We start from the raw sequence: 19,149 nt of genomic DNA on the forward strand, positions 1-19,149 counted from the left end.
ACTGGAGTGGGTTGCCATGCCCTCCTCCAGGGGATCTGCCCGACCCGGGGTGGAACCTGAATCTCCTTTGGCTCCTGCATTGACAGACAGACTCTTTTACCACTGAGCCACCTGGGAAGCCCATCGTGTCAAATGAAATTTATACCTTCCAAATCAGCTAAGAAAACAAACAAAAAGCAATGAAGAAAACAATCCAGCACAGTCAAGAATGGACAAAACAGAGAGGAAGAGAGTCAGAGCCGAGAGGGAGGAGCAAGGAAGATCACATGGGCAGAAAGGAAAAGAAGGTGGGAAAATAAATTCAAATAATATTGCTATTACTATAAATTTAAATGGTTTAAACTTAATTCTAAGATACAAACTCATTAAATTTTTAAAATTAGACATTCTACATTCTAATTATATGCCTCAAATGGCATGAAAGATTGTACATAAATATGGAAACAATTTAAATATTCACCAATATAAAGATATGTCAACTGTCATTCATATGCAGAAATACTCTACAGTAGTTAAATTAGGTCTATAAGTATTAGATAGACTAAAAGTTATATTAAACAAAAAAGTGACTTGTAAAAGATACTGATAATTTGAAATATACAGTGTAAACTATATATGATATTTTTGTATCTCTAAAATTCACAAAATACTAAGTAAAATTTTATTTATACATGCATATAAAGTTATAAAAACACAGATACATATTAACTTCAAAAAATGATTAGCTCAAGAGGAGACGAGAAAGTAGAGAATGGAACTGAGGAGTGATTTTTGTAAATTACTACAAATTTTACTTAAAAATACCAGAAGCAAATACAACATAATGTTTATTATTTGCTATTTTAGAACATGGGTACATTACTTCTTGCCACAGCAGTTTTCTGGTATACTCAAAATAATTCATAATTTGAAAACAGGAAAGGAGAAATAGGTAAGTAAACATGTTATTAGATAAACAAATACCGATTTTTGAAAGTCAGCAGGGAAATAAACCACCTTAATAAGATATAATAATGAATATCAAAATATATGGCAAAAAGTAAGTTATTCGACACTAGGAAAACTAATTTTTACAAAAATATTGTCACATATGCTTGTTACATTAGTTTTAGATGTATTAGAAAAGTTAAATGCAAAATAGGATTTAAAAAATAAGCAAATAATTTTTTTAAATTTTCTGGGTCAAAAATAAAGCAACTCTCAGTCAATACAGGTCATCTTACTCCCCTAAACCTAAGTTTTACTTTTTCATTTCAGGCAGACCAGCAGCTTAACCCTCACGAACCATTCAGGGAAACGAAAGCACATGCTGCTCATACCTTCTATGAAAGGTGAACCTGGCTTAGAATTGGGGTACAAACTAGTACAGATTTTATAATTGGCTGAGGTTCCCTGAAGGAAAGATAAAGGAACCCCAATCAAAATTGTTACATTCAGAACTGAGCCCCTGGTAATCCCTCCACCTTGTCCTGAAGTCTTTTCCACTGCAGTTAATAACAACTCTATTCTTTCAGCTGCTAGGCTAAAAACTGAAGTCATCCTGCATACTCTCTCTCTCTCTCTCTCTCACACACACACACCACTCCACCTAAAATCTGGCTCATCATAAATCCTAACCACTCTATTTAGCAAATACATCCCCAAACTCAAACAACTTATCATCTCCATTGCCACCATCCTGGTCCAAGGGAATGTCCTACCTCTTCTGATTTATTGTTCAAGTCTCATAGACTTTGTCTGTCTCCCTGCAGTCTATATAGTAACCATCACAAGTCAAGTGTGATCCTGATAAAATGTATATCCAATCATGTAAACTCTTATGCTGAAAACCTTGTAATGGTCTGTCTCAGCCTAAAAGCCAAAGTCCTTACCTATAAAGACCGTACTGCCAACCCCATCTTGCTGTCTGCTGACAAACCAGGCCCCTCCTCCCACCTCAGAGCCTCACTGCCTGGGAAGCCTGGCCTCCAGACACCAGTGCTCCTCCCTCAACTTTCCATCTTCTTTCCCCACTTTATTTCCTCTTCAGGGTACTTATTACTTAACACACCACATTTTAACTTAATTATCCAGTTTATTATCTGTCTTCCCATACTAAATGTTAAACTCTGTGCCAGCAAGATTTTTATGTTCTGTTCTTTAAAGTACTATAATGCTTAGAAAAGCAGGCACTCAAATATTTGCTAAATGACTATAGAATTAAATTTAGACATTAAATTTGATATGTCAGCACTCTGAGTTGAATGTGCTATGTGAGATAGCTTTCACATGATTCAACCACTTAAAAGTGATAAAACTTTAAAACAAGGCCAAGTCCTCTTTTCCTATATAAGAGAGTAAGAGATTTCACTATACCCTTCTTCAACCTTTTTTTCAAGAAGGGGAAAAAGCACGTATTACTGGTAAATTTCTCTTTCATTTCAACAGATAAAACTCTAGAGACTAAAGCTCTAGGGATGTCTCTGGAAAAAAATAGCAATGACTATTAGCCAAAGAAAAAACTGAGGCAAACAAATATGCCAGTGCTCCTGCTGGTTGCTAAAACAGTACTATGTCCTTCCTTTATTGAAGGCAGAGCCAAGCTTATCCTCGATAGTAAAGCATGTTAATGAGGAATAAATAGTAGTCAAAGAGTACCTAGTTATTGCTATTAACACTGAGCACACAACAACACAGTCCGTACTTCAGATAACCTCCAAACAAGAAGCCCAATCAATAACCAAACAGCTTTCACTGCCAGGGCCCGAGTTCGATCCCTGGTGGGGAAACTAAGGCTCCCACAAGCTGTGCAGCATGCTCCCCCTAGATCTTTTCAAAACAATCCCCAAGCAGATTCAATGTCTTGAAAACATATAAATGTTGTCCAATTTGAATTTTAACAGTACCGCTTCACTTTCAGTTTATAATGAAAATGAAGATTAAATTTGATTTGCAAGACTTCTTTCAAATTCAATAGCACTGGCTTATTTCCAACAGTCTAAATATTTCATATGTATTACTTTCATTGATCACTTTTGAAAAGTTTAGAAACTAAACATAAAGAAAATTTAAAAAAGAAAATAAAGCTTCAATAATACTATAAAAAATTACTTCCAGAAATTACTTATCAGGCATAAAGCTATCCATTGAATTTATTATTGAATTATCTTTATTCACAGTACCAAGAGACATACAGTACAGAATTGCTTTTACCGAAAATAACCTCAATTAATGTTTACTGACTTACTAAGACTTGTTTACTCATCTAATAGTCACCTATTACACAATTCTCATCTTACAAGAGAAGATCTCTTGTTGATCTTCAGAGCATGAAATCAGAGACAGCTTCAGTATGCAGATCCACAAGTAAAAATAGAACAAATTCCACAGCCTCAAATTGAGAAGAGGGAAGAAGAACACGGTCATCCTTATTTAAGTAAACAACCTATGGCTCTATTCAAAATCATAAAATAGATATTTCCCATAATTTGAAATAGAAGTATTGAATAATTCAAGACTGCACTTTCCATTGGAGAAGGAAATGGCAACCCACTCCAGTGTTCTTGCCTGGAGAATCCCAGGGATGGGGGAGCCTGGTGGGCTTCCGTCTATGGGGTCGCACAGAGTCGGACACGACTGAAGCGACTTAGCAGCAGCAGCAGCAGCACTTTCCATACTATTTTCACATTATGATTACTAACAGGATGCTCATATCTGCTACTGACGTTTCAATAATACAGTATTCAGAACTTCTTTATAACTTACCACTTTATTCTCTTTATAAAAATGAATATAAAATACAAGTATTATTTACTGCCATAACTGTGAAGACCAATTGTAATTCTCATCTTAAGTGTATTTTCTACCTACTGAAAAGTCTTTAGGTGTAAGTTATTGTTTACACTAATCCAGTGAACATCAAATATTAATGCAAGTCAACAGTATGAATATTACACCCAGACCTCAACTGAAATAATCCTAAATATACAGATTAGACAGCCAACAAACTCAGTTTTCATGGGCATTCAAAGTAGGTAAGATACTGTGGTCTCATCTTAACTCATACTTTAAATAAGAATTTAGAAAGGAGGAACAGAGAAAATGAAGAAAGATGCCTGAGAAAAAGATACTAAAGAGGAAGAAATACAACTGTAGAAATTTGAGAAAAGGACTACTTAGCTCTTCTAAAATTGAATTTAACCTTCTAGCAATTCCCTAACATCCCTACCAAAGATTTAAACTTAGCAGCTACTTGAACAATGCCATCCATTCAAGGTATATTTTCTGAATGCCTACTATATGTCAAGAAAAGTACTGTTATATGCTGATGATATAATGCAGTAGTCATTAACGCTATTGTCAAATACTTCTGGTTCTCTTCCCACGCAGGCACACAATTAACATACATTTCTTGGCCCCCTTGTGGTTGAGAGGCCCCCTGTGTCTAGAATTGGTTGGTCAATGACTTCTAACTGAAGCGCCTCCATTCACTTCTGGCCAGAGCATTTAACTGTTAATTGAACAAAACCTCCAGAAAAACACTACCTCTCTGGCAATGTTTGAGATGGTGGCTGCACTACTACTGAGTAATCTCAACAAGCAGAGACCTCTGTCAACCTGAGCCAATAAGGAATAAACATTTGTGTTTCAAGCCACTGCGATTTTCAAGTTTGTGTGTGATTTTTTAACCACAGCATAACCTAATTTATTGACTAACACAAACAGTGATCAATAGAAATCTTCTTCTTTCAAGCTGCTGCTGCTGCTGCTGCTAAGTCACTTCAGTCGTGTCCGACTCTGTGTGACCCCATAGACGGAAGCCCACCAGGCTCCCCCGTCCCTGGGATTCTCCAGGCAAGAACACTGGAGTGGGTTGCCATTTCCTTCTACCGCTAAGCTAGGTCTCCCTAACTTCACCCTGAAAAAGCTTTCTTTTTTTAAAAGACAAATACAATTATCTATTATTTTAGCAAATTTTCCGCCCAACTATGGAAAACTTTCTACGTCCTGATTTTATCAATGAATCTAATGGTTATTCAATTCCTCTGATTCCTACGAACTTAATAAATATATTGATGTCTTCATTCAAGTGATTAGTTTTTGGAATTGGATGAATTAAGTTCAGGAACCCTGATGCAAACTAGTAGACTATCCATCATGGTTCTTGTGAACCAATCAAACATCACTATAGTTTTAACTGTTCAACTATACAAGCATCCAGTCTTCCATATGGTTACCATGATTGTCGGCAGCTTAACAGAATCACTCCAAAAAATTATACATGACTGAGGAGAGGACAGGAATAGGGATTAAGAAACAGGATACTAATAGCAGACTGACAGTTAATAATCATACATGGAGACAAAAGCAAACGTGTACATCATAATCGTCGTCAAGTACAAAATGATAAGTGCTTTAAGGACAAAGAAAATACTAAGTAGTGAAGGTAAAAGTTCACTAAAAATACATCAGACCCTACTTGGGACATATGCTCAATGCCAACAACCCAGCGCAACTTATGGCAAGGAACAGGGATTTCTAAAAAACAAAAACATCTGAACTGGTCCTTTACCTTAAAGGATGAGTTTATTTTACTAAGCAAAGATGGGGAAAAGATAGGAACACCCGCAAATAAAATGTATGTTATACAGAGAAACAAACAGGACAGAAAAAACATTTTTCCAAAAGGAAGTTGCTAAATCAGAATGTTTAGGGTTTGTTCTTAATATCCTGTCTTGCCCTCAAGAATAAAGTGCTTTACAAAGAAACATAGAACACAAAAATATATAAATTAGAAATAGATGAGAAAAAGGGAAACAAGGTAGGAACATTAAGTGAAATCAGAAATAAGAGTAATATAAAAAATGCATTAAAAATACGTATCAGAGTCCTCTACATTCACAAGGTTAATAGCTTACAATTTCAGCTCCAAGCTAACAGGTGCTTAATTTTTGATGAATGACTAGTTCAATTAACTCAAGATTTCTAGCAACTGATACGAAAAAAGAAATATAATCAGATGGTCACACAACTAATTACAACTAAGGTTGAAAAAATTATTTTTCTGATTAAATAGGATTATCTGCACTACTAACAAAAAAAAATGCACTTACTCCTAAAGGTCCCCTTAAAAAGGACAGTGTTATAGAACATCTTCACAACTCTCAATGAATTCCACAGGGTTACTGCTGACAGCATTATCTCCACAGGTGGAGACAGGAGTGATCTCTCCCCAGGCCAGTTCAGACACCTCTGTGGAGAATAGGTATGCAGCAGGGTAGGTGTCTGAGGCCACAGTCTGAGGACAATCTAAGGATATCCATAACACTGATATTTAATTCGCTGCAGGAGGAGAGGACAAAGGGAGATCAGCAGGCAAGTGGTTTCAAACCTCAGAATCTAAATTAAGAGACGGATCTTTCTCTCCCTCCACTAAATGTACAATTTTGAATATAAAATTTCAGAGGATTCCAGACTGCGCTATCCATTTAGGAACCCCCTGCACTTCCCTGGCAGTCCAGTGGTTAAGACTCCTTCCATCCAATGTTGGGGGGGAGGGTGATAGAGTAAGTAAAATTAAATAAGTAAAAATTTTCAAAAAACACTCTAAAAACTCCCTCTAAACAGGGAGTGGGTTGTTTTTTAAAATAAAAATAAAAAGAGAGAAAGAGACTGACTGCAGAGACTTTAGTCAATCCTCAAAAATTGTAATTTAATCTTGTTTATTGTAACTGAATATGGTAGCAGCAAATTTCAGACTATACTCACTAACCAAGTAGCAACAGTGCAGATATGTATACTCTGTGACCAACAGAGCAAAAACACCTACAGTAGAACATATATCTTCTAGGGAGCCTTAATGAGCTCTTATTACTAAAGAGAAGATATTCCAATGGATACTTAGAATGGCTTAACAGGCTTCACTGACTCACGGCGGCACCACCCCTAGCCATTCTGGATCTCATTTTGTTTACTCAATTGTCCTGGCCTTTTCAAACATCTGGCTAGTTCCTAAACCATCCTTTACTCTTAGTTTGGATAGCACTTCCTCAGCAATGCTCTTCCCAACTCCTGCTATATGAACCTGTATATTATGGCAATTACAAATTTAACTATCTTCTGTGCTAAACAAATGAACTTCGTTCAAGAATCAATTTTTTCAGTGTCTCCCAAGGCCACTAATATTTAAAGTCAGCATTCAAATACTTACCTGAAGAACAAGACTACCTCTGATAAAAAGTAAATTAGACCTAGAAGTTTTTCGATATCCTTTCTTATACACAAATGAGCAAATTTCTATCCCTTATAGTATGGCTCAGCTAACTAGCTAATGACTCTGTCAAGACACCACCTTGAACATTTCAAAACAACTAACAAAGCATTCACAGAATGCCTGGTTTTGAGGAGTACTTTCTGCTGTACTCTCCCAAATTAAACTATTTATAAAAATGTGCACCCAGGGACTGAAAGAAGCAATTTATAATTAAATGGCAGGGCCACTGCTAGTTATTTAAAACACTGTTTAGATAATATAACCATATCATCTTCGAGATAATACTGCCTTCCCAATCTCTACAGAGAAAAAATTTCTATATAGCTCATTCATAAGTGGAATTATATCATGAAGGAACCATTAAGAAGACTGACCAGACCATTCCATCTTTTTACTCCAGTGTTAATTAGTACCTGGCCCATAAAGAAATAGACTCCAAGGACCCTAAGAACAAGCCATACGGTAAATAGAAACATTATCAGTCAAGGTTTAGGGTGCAGAAAACAGAAAATATATTTGGTGCTTTAAGGAGAAGGAACTTAATGAGAACTTCGGTGCTTACAAAATTATTGAAATGGCTAAAAGAGTTTGAGTTAGAGAAAGAACTTCCAGTAAGACAACCATGGAAATGTAAACTGACCTAACAGCAGCCCTGGAGCTAAGAATTCAAGAACAGAGTACCGCTACGGTGATCCAGATTCAGAACCATGAATCAAGGAGAAAGCACTGTATTGTTTCTATGCAACACTGTACTGCAAATCATGGCCAGTATAAGAAAAAAAAGTACTTTAAAAGCATAAAGACTGAAGAAGTAAAATGGTGTTTATGTGGAGATTACAGCTGTGTATTTAAAAACTCCTAAGGAAAATTATAAAAAGGCTACTGCTGCTGCTGATAACTCACTTCAGTCATGTCCGACTCTGTGTGACCCCATAGACGGCAGCCCTAGATCCAGTAATTCAGCAAGGCTGCACAGTTCAAGGTCTAAATTTTTTTTAAAAAGTCAGTTGTTAAATGTCCATCAACAGAGGAATGGATAAAGATGTGGTACATATATGTGATGGAATATTACTCAGCCATAAAAAAATGAAACGCTGCCATTTGCCACAACATGATGGACCTAGAGATTGTCACTCTAAGTATAAGACAGAGACAAATATATAAGACAGACATATATATCAATGGGGAAGAAATAGCAACCCACTCTAATATTCTTGCCTGGGAAATCCCACGGACAGAGGAGCCTGGAGGGCTACACTCCATGGGGTCACAAAGACTCAGACACAACTTAAGAGACTAAACAACAACTGAATACATAGTCTCCAAAGACCTACAACAGGCTGGTCAACAGATTTTCAACAGAAGTTCCAAGGTAATTCAATAGGAAAAGTTTCATGTTTTTAACAAACGATGCTGAAACATATGCTACAACACAGATCAGTCTTAAAAATATTATGCCAAGTGAAAAAAGCCTAACAAAAGAACCCACATCTTATTATCTCATTTACATGAAATGCCTAGAAAAGGCAAGTTCAGGGGGATTGAAAGTAGATTAGTAGTCGCCTGGGTGTGGGGCTGGGAATACTGATTGTACACTTTAAATGAACAGATTTTATGGTATGCAAATTAAGCCTCAATAAATCTGTCATAAAAAACAGACTTTCACTGGGAAGGTGGAGCAGAGACTAACCTCTTGTAAATTAAAAATACAATTGCCAAATGAAAATTAAAATGGCCAGTCTAAACAAAACAGGCATGGTTGAAGACCAAGTCACGAATGTGGAAAAAAAAGTGCAGGACATCTCCTCCATGATATAGTAAACAAAAACAGAAAACGGACAATGGCAATAAGGAGACAAAGAAAAGTGATCAAATACCTGACTAGTATGTTTGGAGCAAAGAAGCTCAAAACACAACGCAGGGGAACGTAGACGATGACAAAATAATACAAGAAGGAAATTTCTGAACTAAATACAGACCTAAGCCTTCATCCTAAAAGAGCCCACTGAGAACCTAAAACAATGAATGGAAAACATTTACACTTAAGAGACACATAGGGGTAAAATTCTAGAACCCCAAGTATGAAGAATATCCCTTAGAACTTCAAAAATTTATCTACACAGGAACAAAACTTAGACTGACATGAGCCATTCTTCTTCACTGTCTTCTCATAAGGAATTCAGGATATACAATGAAACAACGTCATCAAAGTTCCATTGGGAAAAAATTCTCAACTCAAGAATTCAATTCCCAGAAAACCTATCAAATGTGAGAACAAGATAAAGGCACTTTTCAATAGGCAAGGACTCAAAATTCACCCTTCATACACTATAAATTTAAGAAATACTAGAAATAGGACAACATGGGTTAGTTGCATATGAGCCAGAATAACTAAGTGAAAGTGAAGGAAGTAAGACTTTGATACTTAAAGATTCTCCATTAACAAAATTTCAATGACTGGAACTACAGCACCTAGTTAGGTACAAAAACATATTTGGTATTATAATGAACACACTGACAAATTATATAAATGCTGTTTTCTGGTTCTTCTTTAAGACTAGATAAAACATTATTTCAGTTATTAAAAAAAAAGAATGTAAATGCTATAAAACTTGACAATATAAAAACAATTAAAAGCTGCATGGGTGGGGATGGAAATCACTGGACAGTAAGTGAACTAATTTCTTTACCTTTCATAGCAAGAACTCTTATGTAAAGTGAAAGTCGCTCAGTTGTATCCAGTTCTTTGCGACCCCATGGAGTATAGAGTCCATGGAATTCTCCAGGCCAGAATACTGGAGTGGGTAGCCTTTCCCCTCTCCAGGGCATGTTCCCAATCCAGGGATTGAACCCAGGTCTCCTGCATTGCAGGTGGATTCTTTGCCAGCTGAGCCACAGGGGAAGCCCTTATGTAAGGTAGATAAATCATTAATAAAGCCAACCATTAGAAGAGCTACATATATAAAACAAAAATCAGGAAAGGGAATTAGAGTTTAAAGTCTACATCTTTCTTTTTAATGGATTATTTATTCAAGGATCTGGGCGGGGGGGGCTCAATTATTTATTTATTTTGGGGCCAGGCCAGCACACAAGGGATCTTAGTTCCTCCACCAAGAATCGAACCAGAGCCCCCTGCATTGGAAGTGCAGAGCCTTAACCACTGGACCACCAGGAAGTCTTCATCTTTCATAGAGAGAAGTTAGTCATAAATTAAGAGGTATCATATAAACTATCGTGGTAACCAGAAGCATGAACTATAAATTCCCTCAGGAGAAGGAAAAGAAGGGAGGTGAATGGATGGGACACTTACTTTTCATTTTATTCTCTCTGGTAGAACTTATATTTTTGTCATAAATATGCAATATTTTTAGAATTTAAAGAAGTATTTTAATAAAAACTGAATTTTGTTTTAGCCATACAATGGCATACTGTATTTGAAAAGAACAAAGTAAATCTCTACGTACCAATACATAAAGATAAGTGAAAAATCAAGAAGGAGGACAACACATTAGGATAGTATCATATTTAAAACAAAATGTGATACGGCCACTGTGGAAGACAATTTAGCAGTTTTTTATCAAGTTAAACAGTCTTACCATACAATTAGCAATTGTACCCTAGGTATTTATTCAAGGTAATTGAAAATTTACTTTCACTCAAAAAACTGTATATTAATGTTCACAGCAGCTTTATTCACAATCACTAAAAATCAGAAACATAAGTATGAACCTAGGGGTAACTTAATACATATACAGATGGACATACAGAAACAGTGTAGATATCTATGTACCTAATTTAGTTAAATACACCTATCTGTGTATGTGTGTGTATTTCTGTCCTATAAGATAATGAAGTCCAGTAGCTATGAGCACTTTCAATGTTCAGATCTTGGTTTCTGGATACTATCCATGGAGAAACAGCTGACTTGAAGGCTGGGACAGAGAAAATATAAGATAGGCCTGACACATCCTATAGTCATCAGAAAACAAGCACTTAAAAACTAAAAGGCTGAGAGAATGTCAAAGGAACATAGAAGCAAACCTGAAAGAATTCCCAATGACCAAAGCTGCAACAATTTAGGGACAACATTAATGATATAAGGAATAAAATAAATATATGATGACTAACTTATGTCAACATTCCTGGGCCATGGTACTCAGATTATGTGGTCAAACTTACTCCAGATGTTTCTGTGAAGGTGTTTATTTTTTTTAATGAGATTACACTTTAAGGCTGTGTTGGTCAGGTAACTCTCCATTGCAGAGTTAGTGTTTTTCCTGATAGATCAGTTGGTAAAGACTCCGCCTGCAATGCAGGAGACCCGGGTTCCATCCCTGGGTTGGGAAGATCCCCTGGAGAAAGGAAAAACGTTACCCACTACAGTATTCTGGCATTCAGATTATGTGGTCAAACTTACTCCAGATGCTTCTGTGAAGGTGTTTATTTCTTTAAATGAGATTACAATTTAAATCAGCAGACTTTCACTGCAGCAGATTACCCTCCATAATGTGAGTGGGCCTCATCCACTTGGCTGAAGGCAATAATTCTTAAAAAGACTGACCTTCCCCCAGAGAAATTCTGCCAGAACTCTGCCTTAACTACAACATAGACTCATCTCCAGGCTTCCAAGCAGCCCTGCAGAATTTGGACTAGCCAGTTCCTACAATCACATGACACAGATATATCTGTATATCCTCCTCCTGGTTCTGCTCCCCTGCAAGGACCCTGCCTGCCTAACACATATTTTAACCCCCAATTATAAAATAGATAAGCCCATGCTGAATAAATTAACAAATAAATGGGAGAAGTGACAAATCTTCCTTACAGATGAATTCCAAATAATGTAAGAAGATAGCGGCCCCTTCAGGAGGTGAGGCCTAGTCCCTCCTTCCCACATGAGTGGGGACAGAAATTTATAAGCGAGTAGCAAAGATAAGAGAGGAAAAGAGAAAGACAGTAACTCTGCAGTGGAAAAACCTGGCCAACACAGCCTTAAACAAAGGATCAAGGTTCACATCACCAGTGCTGTTGCGTGGTTATCGACTGGCATGTGATGAGAAGGGCACTTTACCTCTTTGGCATTCTTTTTGAAAACATCAGTCTAATAAAAAAAAAAAACGTTAGACAACTCCAATTTGAGGAACATACTACAAAATACCTGACTGGTATTCCCCAAAATTGTAAAAGACACAAAAAACAAGGAAACTGAGAAACTCTCCAAGAACAGACAAGACTTAGTTAGGCCGACTAAATGCAATGTGGTTATCGTGGATGGGAAACTGGAACAGAAAAATGTATATCAGGTAAAAACTATGGAAATCTGAGGCTTCCCTGGTGGTCCAGTGGTAAGACTCCATGCTTCCACTGCCAGGGACATGGGTTCGATCCCTGGTCAGGGAACTAAGATTCCCATGTGCCATACGGCACGGTCCAAAATAACTATGGAAATCTGAATTAAGTATGGAGTTTAGTTAATAATAATCTATCAATACTGGTTCATTAATTGTGACAAATGAACCACACTAATGTGTTAATAATAGAGAAATCTGGGTGCAGGGTATATAGGAACTCTATCTTTAGAATTTTTCTGTAAATCTAAAACTCTTCTAAAATTACACCTATGGGGCAGGGGGGGAAGGCCTATCACAATGGCACTGCTTCCCCCAAGAGCCACACCATATGCCTTAGACCCTGAAGAGGGCAGCAGGAAGCACAGCACCCTCACCCGTGCCACGGCTGCACCCACAAGAGTTAAATATAAACCAAACTGGATAACGACGGTTTTGTTCTTTTTCCACCAAGCAAATGCTAAGGGCAGAAATTGCAGCAAAGGTATAATCCTAAGGGAGAGATGTAAAAACAACCAGAAGAGACACTGAAAAAAATAGTGTTTCCCTGGGGAATTACCACACCACAGATGTTCACAGCAGTTTGAATAAAGAAGTGAGCACAGCCCAAAGTCCTAGACGGCTAGTGATGACAATATAAACCGTCCTACGCACTGCTAAACACAAAAAATAAATATTATCGTAATAGGTAAAAGAGTATTAAGGAAAGTCTCAGAGTAACACCCCTCCTGACATAAGCCATGAAGTAGTTATTTCAGTCTTAGAAACCTACAGCATAGAAGTTAACAAAGACAACCTCAAAATATCAGGTGAGGCCACTGGCAATATTAGTTCTCCTTCTAAAAGTCACAAAGTTTTCAAAGTTTAAATATGCTATTGTATAAAAACCAGTAGTCTTGGTAATAAGATGACCTGAGTTTAAAATTTCTGTCATTTACTTGCTAACTAAATTTGGGAAAAAAAGAACTCCTTGATCTTGAAGATTTCTTAAAGAGAATCAGTATGTAAAAGGAACTTTAACAAACTCTACTTTGAAGAGCATGATTTTCACTAAAATCCTTAATATTAAAGGTTCTTCTTTCAGGATTTCAATTTACAAAAAAAGCAAAATGCAATGAAAAGAAAGAATCAAATGTTAAGAGGCAGCAAAGGGATGGTTGATGTTTCGATCACGTTTTATCTTTTCCAAATCTATAATAAATATGTTCATTTTATTAATTAGAAAAGTTACATTTTAAAACATTTGTTGTTTTAAACATTTGTTGTTGTTCAGTCACTTAAGTCCTGCCCACCTCTTTGCAACTGCACAGACTTTAGCCCGCCAGGCTCCTCTGTCCATGGGATCTCCCAGGCAAGAACACTGGAGTGGGCTGCCGTGCCCTCCTCCAGGGGATCTTTCTGACCTAGGGTTCGAACCCAAGTCTCCTGCCTTTCAGGCAGATCTTTTACCCCTGAGTCACCAGGGAAGCCCCATTTGGTCAAAGCTATACTTTAAACAAGCAAAGGCAGGGATGTAAGAAGGGTAAGAATGTCTATACATATGTGATGAGGTATATATATTCTAATTATCAACCAGTATTTGTTTATAAAAGTCTACACTCTATTCTAATTATCAACCAGTATTTGTTTATAAAAGTCTACACTCTATTTTAATTATCAACCAGTATTTCTTTATAAAAGTCAACACTCTCCACTAAACAGGAAAGCGAGGAATTATATCATGAATCTTTGGATCCTTAGGGCCTGGCATATAGAAGGAACTAAATGTTTACTTTATGGAAGTTTCTAATTGTCTCACTTTCTACCTTAAAAGGTTCAGTTCACATGTACTAAAGTAACGGGGCAGGGAGGCAGCTGGGGGCAGTGGAGGTGGATCTAGTACAGTAATTTTAATCCATCCAGTAAATATTTATTGGTTGCTTGCTGTTTCACTCTTCCAGGCATCTGCGATAAGTCAGTTAATACAAATAAAAATCTCTGTCCTTATGGAGAGACTGTAGTCTAGGATCACTCTCTACTCTGCCCAAAGCAGCGCCAAAGTGTGGTCCATTAACTGGTGCCAATGTACCAAACTTACTGGTCCATGACCGTCAGCCAGAGCAAGCATTTAGAAACTCAGAGAGCAATATGATAGTCATTTTATCTGATGAACCTAATATTATAAAGTACTGACTAGAATCTACCTTTACTTCATCTTTCTAATAATTTGCTTATTGTTTTTTAAAGAATCATTATATAATGAATTAGAAATTTTATTAAACCTGGTCTTTCACCACAGATAAGGAAAAGCATTGGTCCAACACACTTCGATCACATCACTTCTCCCCTCCTCAGTAAAAGTCTATGCTTCAGTATCTTTCTGGTCTTCCACAAATGAAACCAACCTTTCCAAATACTGTTTTCCCACTAGTTCGGCTCATCACATACTCCAACCACAGTGAATTGTTTTCAGCGCAAGTCTTCTGTCTGGCTTGTGCTTCTCTCTCAGCCTTAAATACTTTCCTAAGTTCACATGATCAAATTTTATATATCCTTTTCAAGTCAAGCACAAATGCCATCAACTCCTCCGAAGCCCTCCAGGTAGAAGCAAACATTCCCTGACTTCCTCTGGCACAGTGTTCTAAAGCAGCCCTCTGATAGAATTTTCTGTAGACTATGAGTTTTTGGAATACAAGAATAATTCATTCATTTGCCATCCCAATATAACACACAAAACTGTCATCAAATTCGCTGAATGAATGATGTAAGAGACAGCATTACATGTGCAGAAGTCTCATTCAAAAGATCAGAACCCTCTAAAATTACACCCAAAACTGTGTGTGCCTTTTCTAAGGGAAGGTCTAACGCTTACTAGATTCTCAAAGGAGTCTAAGAAACCCCAAATGTTAAAGAAACCACTGATAACGAAAGGGTTTCAATTTCATTAGCAGATATATTTCTGCCAGCCAGCTCCATCAGGGTTAGCTTCAGGGAATACCAGACATAATAAAAACCCCAATTGTGCTCAGTTGTTCAGTTGCGACTCTACGGACTGAAGCCTGCCAGGCTCCTCTGTCCATGGAATTCTCCAGGCAAGAATACTGAAGTGGGGTTGCCATTCCCTCCTTCGGGGGATCTTCCTGACGGAGGGATCAAATCTGCAACTCTTGCATAGCAAGTGGAATCTTTACCACTGAGTCACCAGGGAAGCCCCGAACCTCAATTTCCTTACCTCAGAAAGGTGATAATGTTTACTCCAAAGATTTGCTATAAGAACTGAATTTGACCAGATATGGAAAGTCCTAAGATCATGAAGAATGACTTGTTTCCTTTCTGCCCTCCTCCCACTTTTATATACTCATGAAGTAACCAAGCAGACAGATTCTTCACAAAATCTCTTAAATTACAAATTACTGCCATCCCTCGAAAGCTGTGTTCAGACTATTTTCTTGGAAATCTTCAACAGGGTTATCAATTCAGCTCAGTCCCTCAGTCGTGTCCAGCTCTTTGCGACCCCATGGACTGCAGCACGCCAGGCCTCCCTGTCCATCACCAACTCCCGGAGTCCACCCAAACTCATGTCCATTGAGTCAGTGATGCCATCCAACCATCTCATCCTCTGTCATCCCTTTCTCCTCCTGCCCTCAATCTTTCCCAGCATCAGGGTCTTTTCTAATAAGTCGGTTCTTCGCATCAAGTGGCCAAAGTATTGCAGTTTCAGCTTCAACATCAGTCCTTCCAGTGAACACCCAGGACTGATCTCCTTTAGGATGGACTGGTTGGATCTCCTTGCAGTCCAAGGGACTCTTCAAGAGTCTTCTCCAGCACCACAGTTCAAAAGCATCAATTCTTCGGCACTCAGCTTTCTTTACAGTCCAACTCTCACATCCATACATACTACTGGAAAAACCATAGCCTTGACTAGACGGACCTTTGCTGGCAAAGTAATGTCTCTGCTTTTTAATATGCTGTCTAGGTCGGTCATAACTTTCCTTCCAAAGAGTCAGCGTCTTTTAATTTCATGGCTGCAGTCACCACCTGCAGTGATTTTTGAACCCAAGAAAATAAAAGTCTGTCACTGTTTCCACTGTTTCCCCATCTCTTTGCCATGAAGTGATGGGACCAGATGCCATGATCTTAGTTTTCTGAATGTTGAGTTTTAAAAGCAACTTTTTCACTCTCCTCTTTCACTTTCATCAAGAGGCTCTTTAGTTCCTCTTCGCTTTCTGCCATAAGGGTGGTGTCATCTGCGTATCTGAGGTTATTCATATTTCTCCCAGCAATCTTGATTCCAGTTTGTGCTTCATCCAGCCCAGCATTTCCAAACACCTATTTGTTTTAAGCCTCTCCACATGAGATTTCTGTCATGCTGCTGCTGCTAAGTCGCTTCAGTCGTGTCCCACTCTGTGCGACCCCACAGACGGAAGCCCACCAGGCTCCACCATCCATGGGATTTTCCAGGCAAGAGTACTGGAGCGGGCTGCCATTGCCTTCTCCATCTGTCATGCTAAGTAGTTCTAATTCTTAATTTTTCTACACTGATAAATACCAAGAAATTTTTAAATATTTAAGTTAATACTCTTAAAGAACTGACATCGTGATTCTGCCAAATCCAAAATACAGCTCTTTCCCTATGACTTCCCAGACTTCACTGTACCCTTATGTAATTAATACTCCTTCCTCAGTCTTTCTCCTCCTTCTACTTGTGTTTATGTATTTATACAGCATTACATTGAAGAAAGTATTGAAATCCACTAGACCATTCAGATATGACCTAAATCAAATCCCTTAGGATTATACAGTGGAAGTGAAAAACAGATTCAAGGGACTAGATCTGATAGACAGAGGGCCTGATGAACTATGGATGGAGGTTCGTGACACTGTACAGGAGACAGGGATCAAGACCATCCCCAAGAAAAATAAACACAAAAAAGCAAAACGGCTGTCTGACAAACAGCTGTGAAAAGAAGAGAAGCGAAAAGCAAAGGAGAAAAGGAAAGATATACCCATTTGAATGCAGAGTTCCAAAGAATAGCAAGAAGAGATAAGAAAGCCTTTTCCTCAGTGATCAGTGCAAAGAAATAGAGGAAAATAATAGAATGGGAAAGACTAGAGATCTCTTCAAGAAAATGAGAGATACCAAGGGAATGTTTCATGCAAAGATGGGCTCAATAAAGGACAGAAATGGTATGGGCCTAACAGAAACAGAAGATATTAAGAAGAGGTGGCAAGAATATACAGAAGAACTGCACAAAAAAGATCTTCACGACCCAGATAATCATGATAGTGTGATCACTCACCTACAGTCCGACATCCTGGAATGTTAAGTCTAGTGGGCCTTAGGAAGCATCACTATGAACAAAGCTAGTGGAGGTAATAGAATTCCAGTTATTTCAAATCCTAAAAGATGATGCTGTTAAAGTGTTGCACTCAGTATGCCAGCAAATTTGGAAACCTCAGCAGTGGCCACAGGACTGGAAAAGGTCAGTTTTCATTCCAATCCCTAAGAAAGGCAACGCCAAAGAATGTTCAAACTACCACACAATTGCACTCATCTCACATGCTAGCAAAGTAATGCTCAAAATTCTCCAAGCCAGGCTTCAAAGGTACGTGAACCGTGAACTTCCAGACGTTCAAGCTGGTTTTAGAAAAGGCAGAGGAGCCAGAGATCAAATTGCCAACATCTGCTGGATCATCAAAAAAGCTACAGAGTTCCAGGAAAGCATCTGTTTCTGCTTTATTGACTATGCCAAAGCCTTTGTGTGGATCACAATAAACTGTGGAAAATTCTGAAAGAGATGTGAATACCAGACCACCTGACCTGCCTCCTGAGAAATCTGTATGCAGGTCAAGCAGCAACAGTTTGAACTGGACATGGAACAACAGACTGGTTCCAAATCGGGAAAGGAGTACGTCAAGGCTGTATATTGTCACCCTGCTTATTTAACTTATACACAGAGTACATCATGAGAAACGCTGGGCTGGATGAAACACAAGATTGCTGGGAGAAATATCAATAACCTCAGATATGCAGATGACACCACCCTTATGGCAGAAAGCAAAGAAGAACTAAAGAGCCTCTTGATGAAAGTGAAAGAGGAGAGTGAAAAAGTTGCCTTTAAAACTCAACATTCAGAAAACTAAAATCATGGCATCCAGTCCCATCACTTCATGGCAAAGAGATGGGGAAACAGTGGAAACAGTGACAGACTTTTATTTTGTTGGGCTCAAAAATCACTGCAGGTGGTGACTGCAGCCATGAAATTAAAAGACGCTTACTCCTTGGAAGCAAAGTTATGACCGACCTAGACAGCATATTAAAAAGCAGAGACATTACTTTGCCAGCAAAGGTCCGTCTAGTCAAGGCTATGGTTTTTCCAGTAGTCATGTATGGATGTGAGAGTTGGACTGTAAAGAAAGCTGAGTGCCGAAGAATTGATGCTTTTGAACTGTGGTGCTGGAGAAGATTTTGAGAGTCCTTTGGACTGCAAGGAGATCCAACCAGTCCATCCTAAAGGAGATCAGTCCTGGGTGTTCACTGGAAGGACTGATGTTGAAGCTGAAACTCCA

General features: G+C 38.0%; 1 protein-coding gene across 2 annotated transcripts in view; it reads right to left on the reverse strand.

The window, feature by feature from the left end:
* Positions 1-19,149, reverse strand: part of UBE2G1 (ubiquitin conjugating enzyme E2 G1) — a 90,012-nt gene that overhangs the window by 61,034 nt on the left and 9,829 nt on the right. The window contains exon 1 of one of the 2 annotated variants that reach the window (XM_088828803.1): positions 6,093-6,759. The exons of the other annotated variant lie outside the window; for it this stretch is intronic. Coding sequence (XP_088684929.1) covers positions 6,093-6,177 — 85 coding nt within the window. The 5' untranslated portion in view covers positions 6,178-6,759. Of the gene's footprint in view, positions 1-6,092; positions 6,760-19,149 lie in introns of those variants that run through there. 2 annotated transcript variants of the gene reach the window in all.

The sequence above is a fragment of the Moschus berezovskii genome, chromosome 20 (assembly GCF_049115385.1).
Source record: "Moschus berezovskii isolate FMDL1 chromosome 20, NW_MosBer_1.0, whole genome shotgun sequence".
Taxonomy (NCBI): domain Eukaryota; kingdom Metazoa; phylum Chordata; class Mammalia; order Artiodactyla; family Moschidae; genus Moschus; species Moschus berezovskii.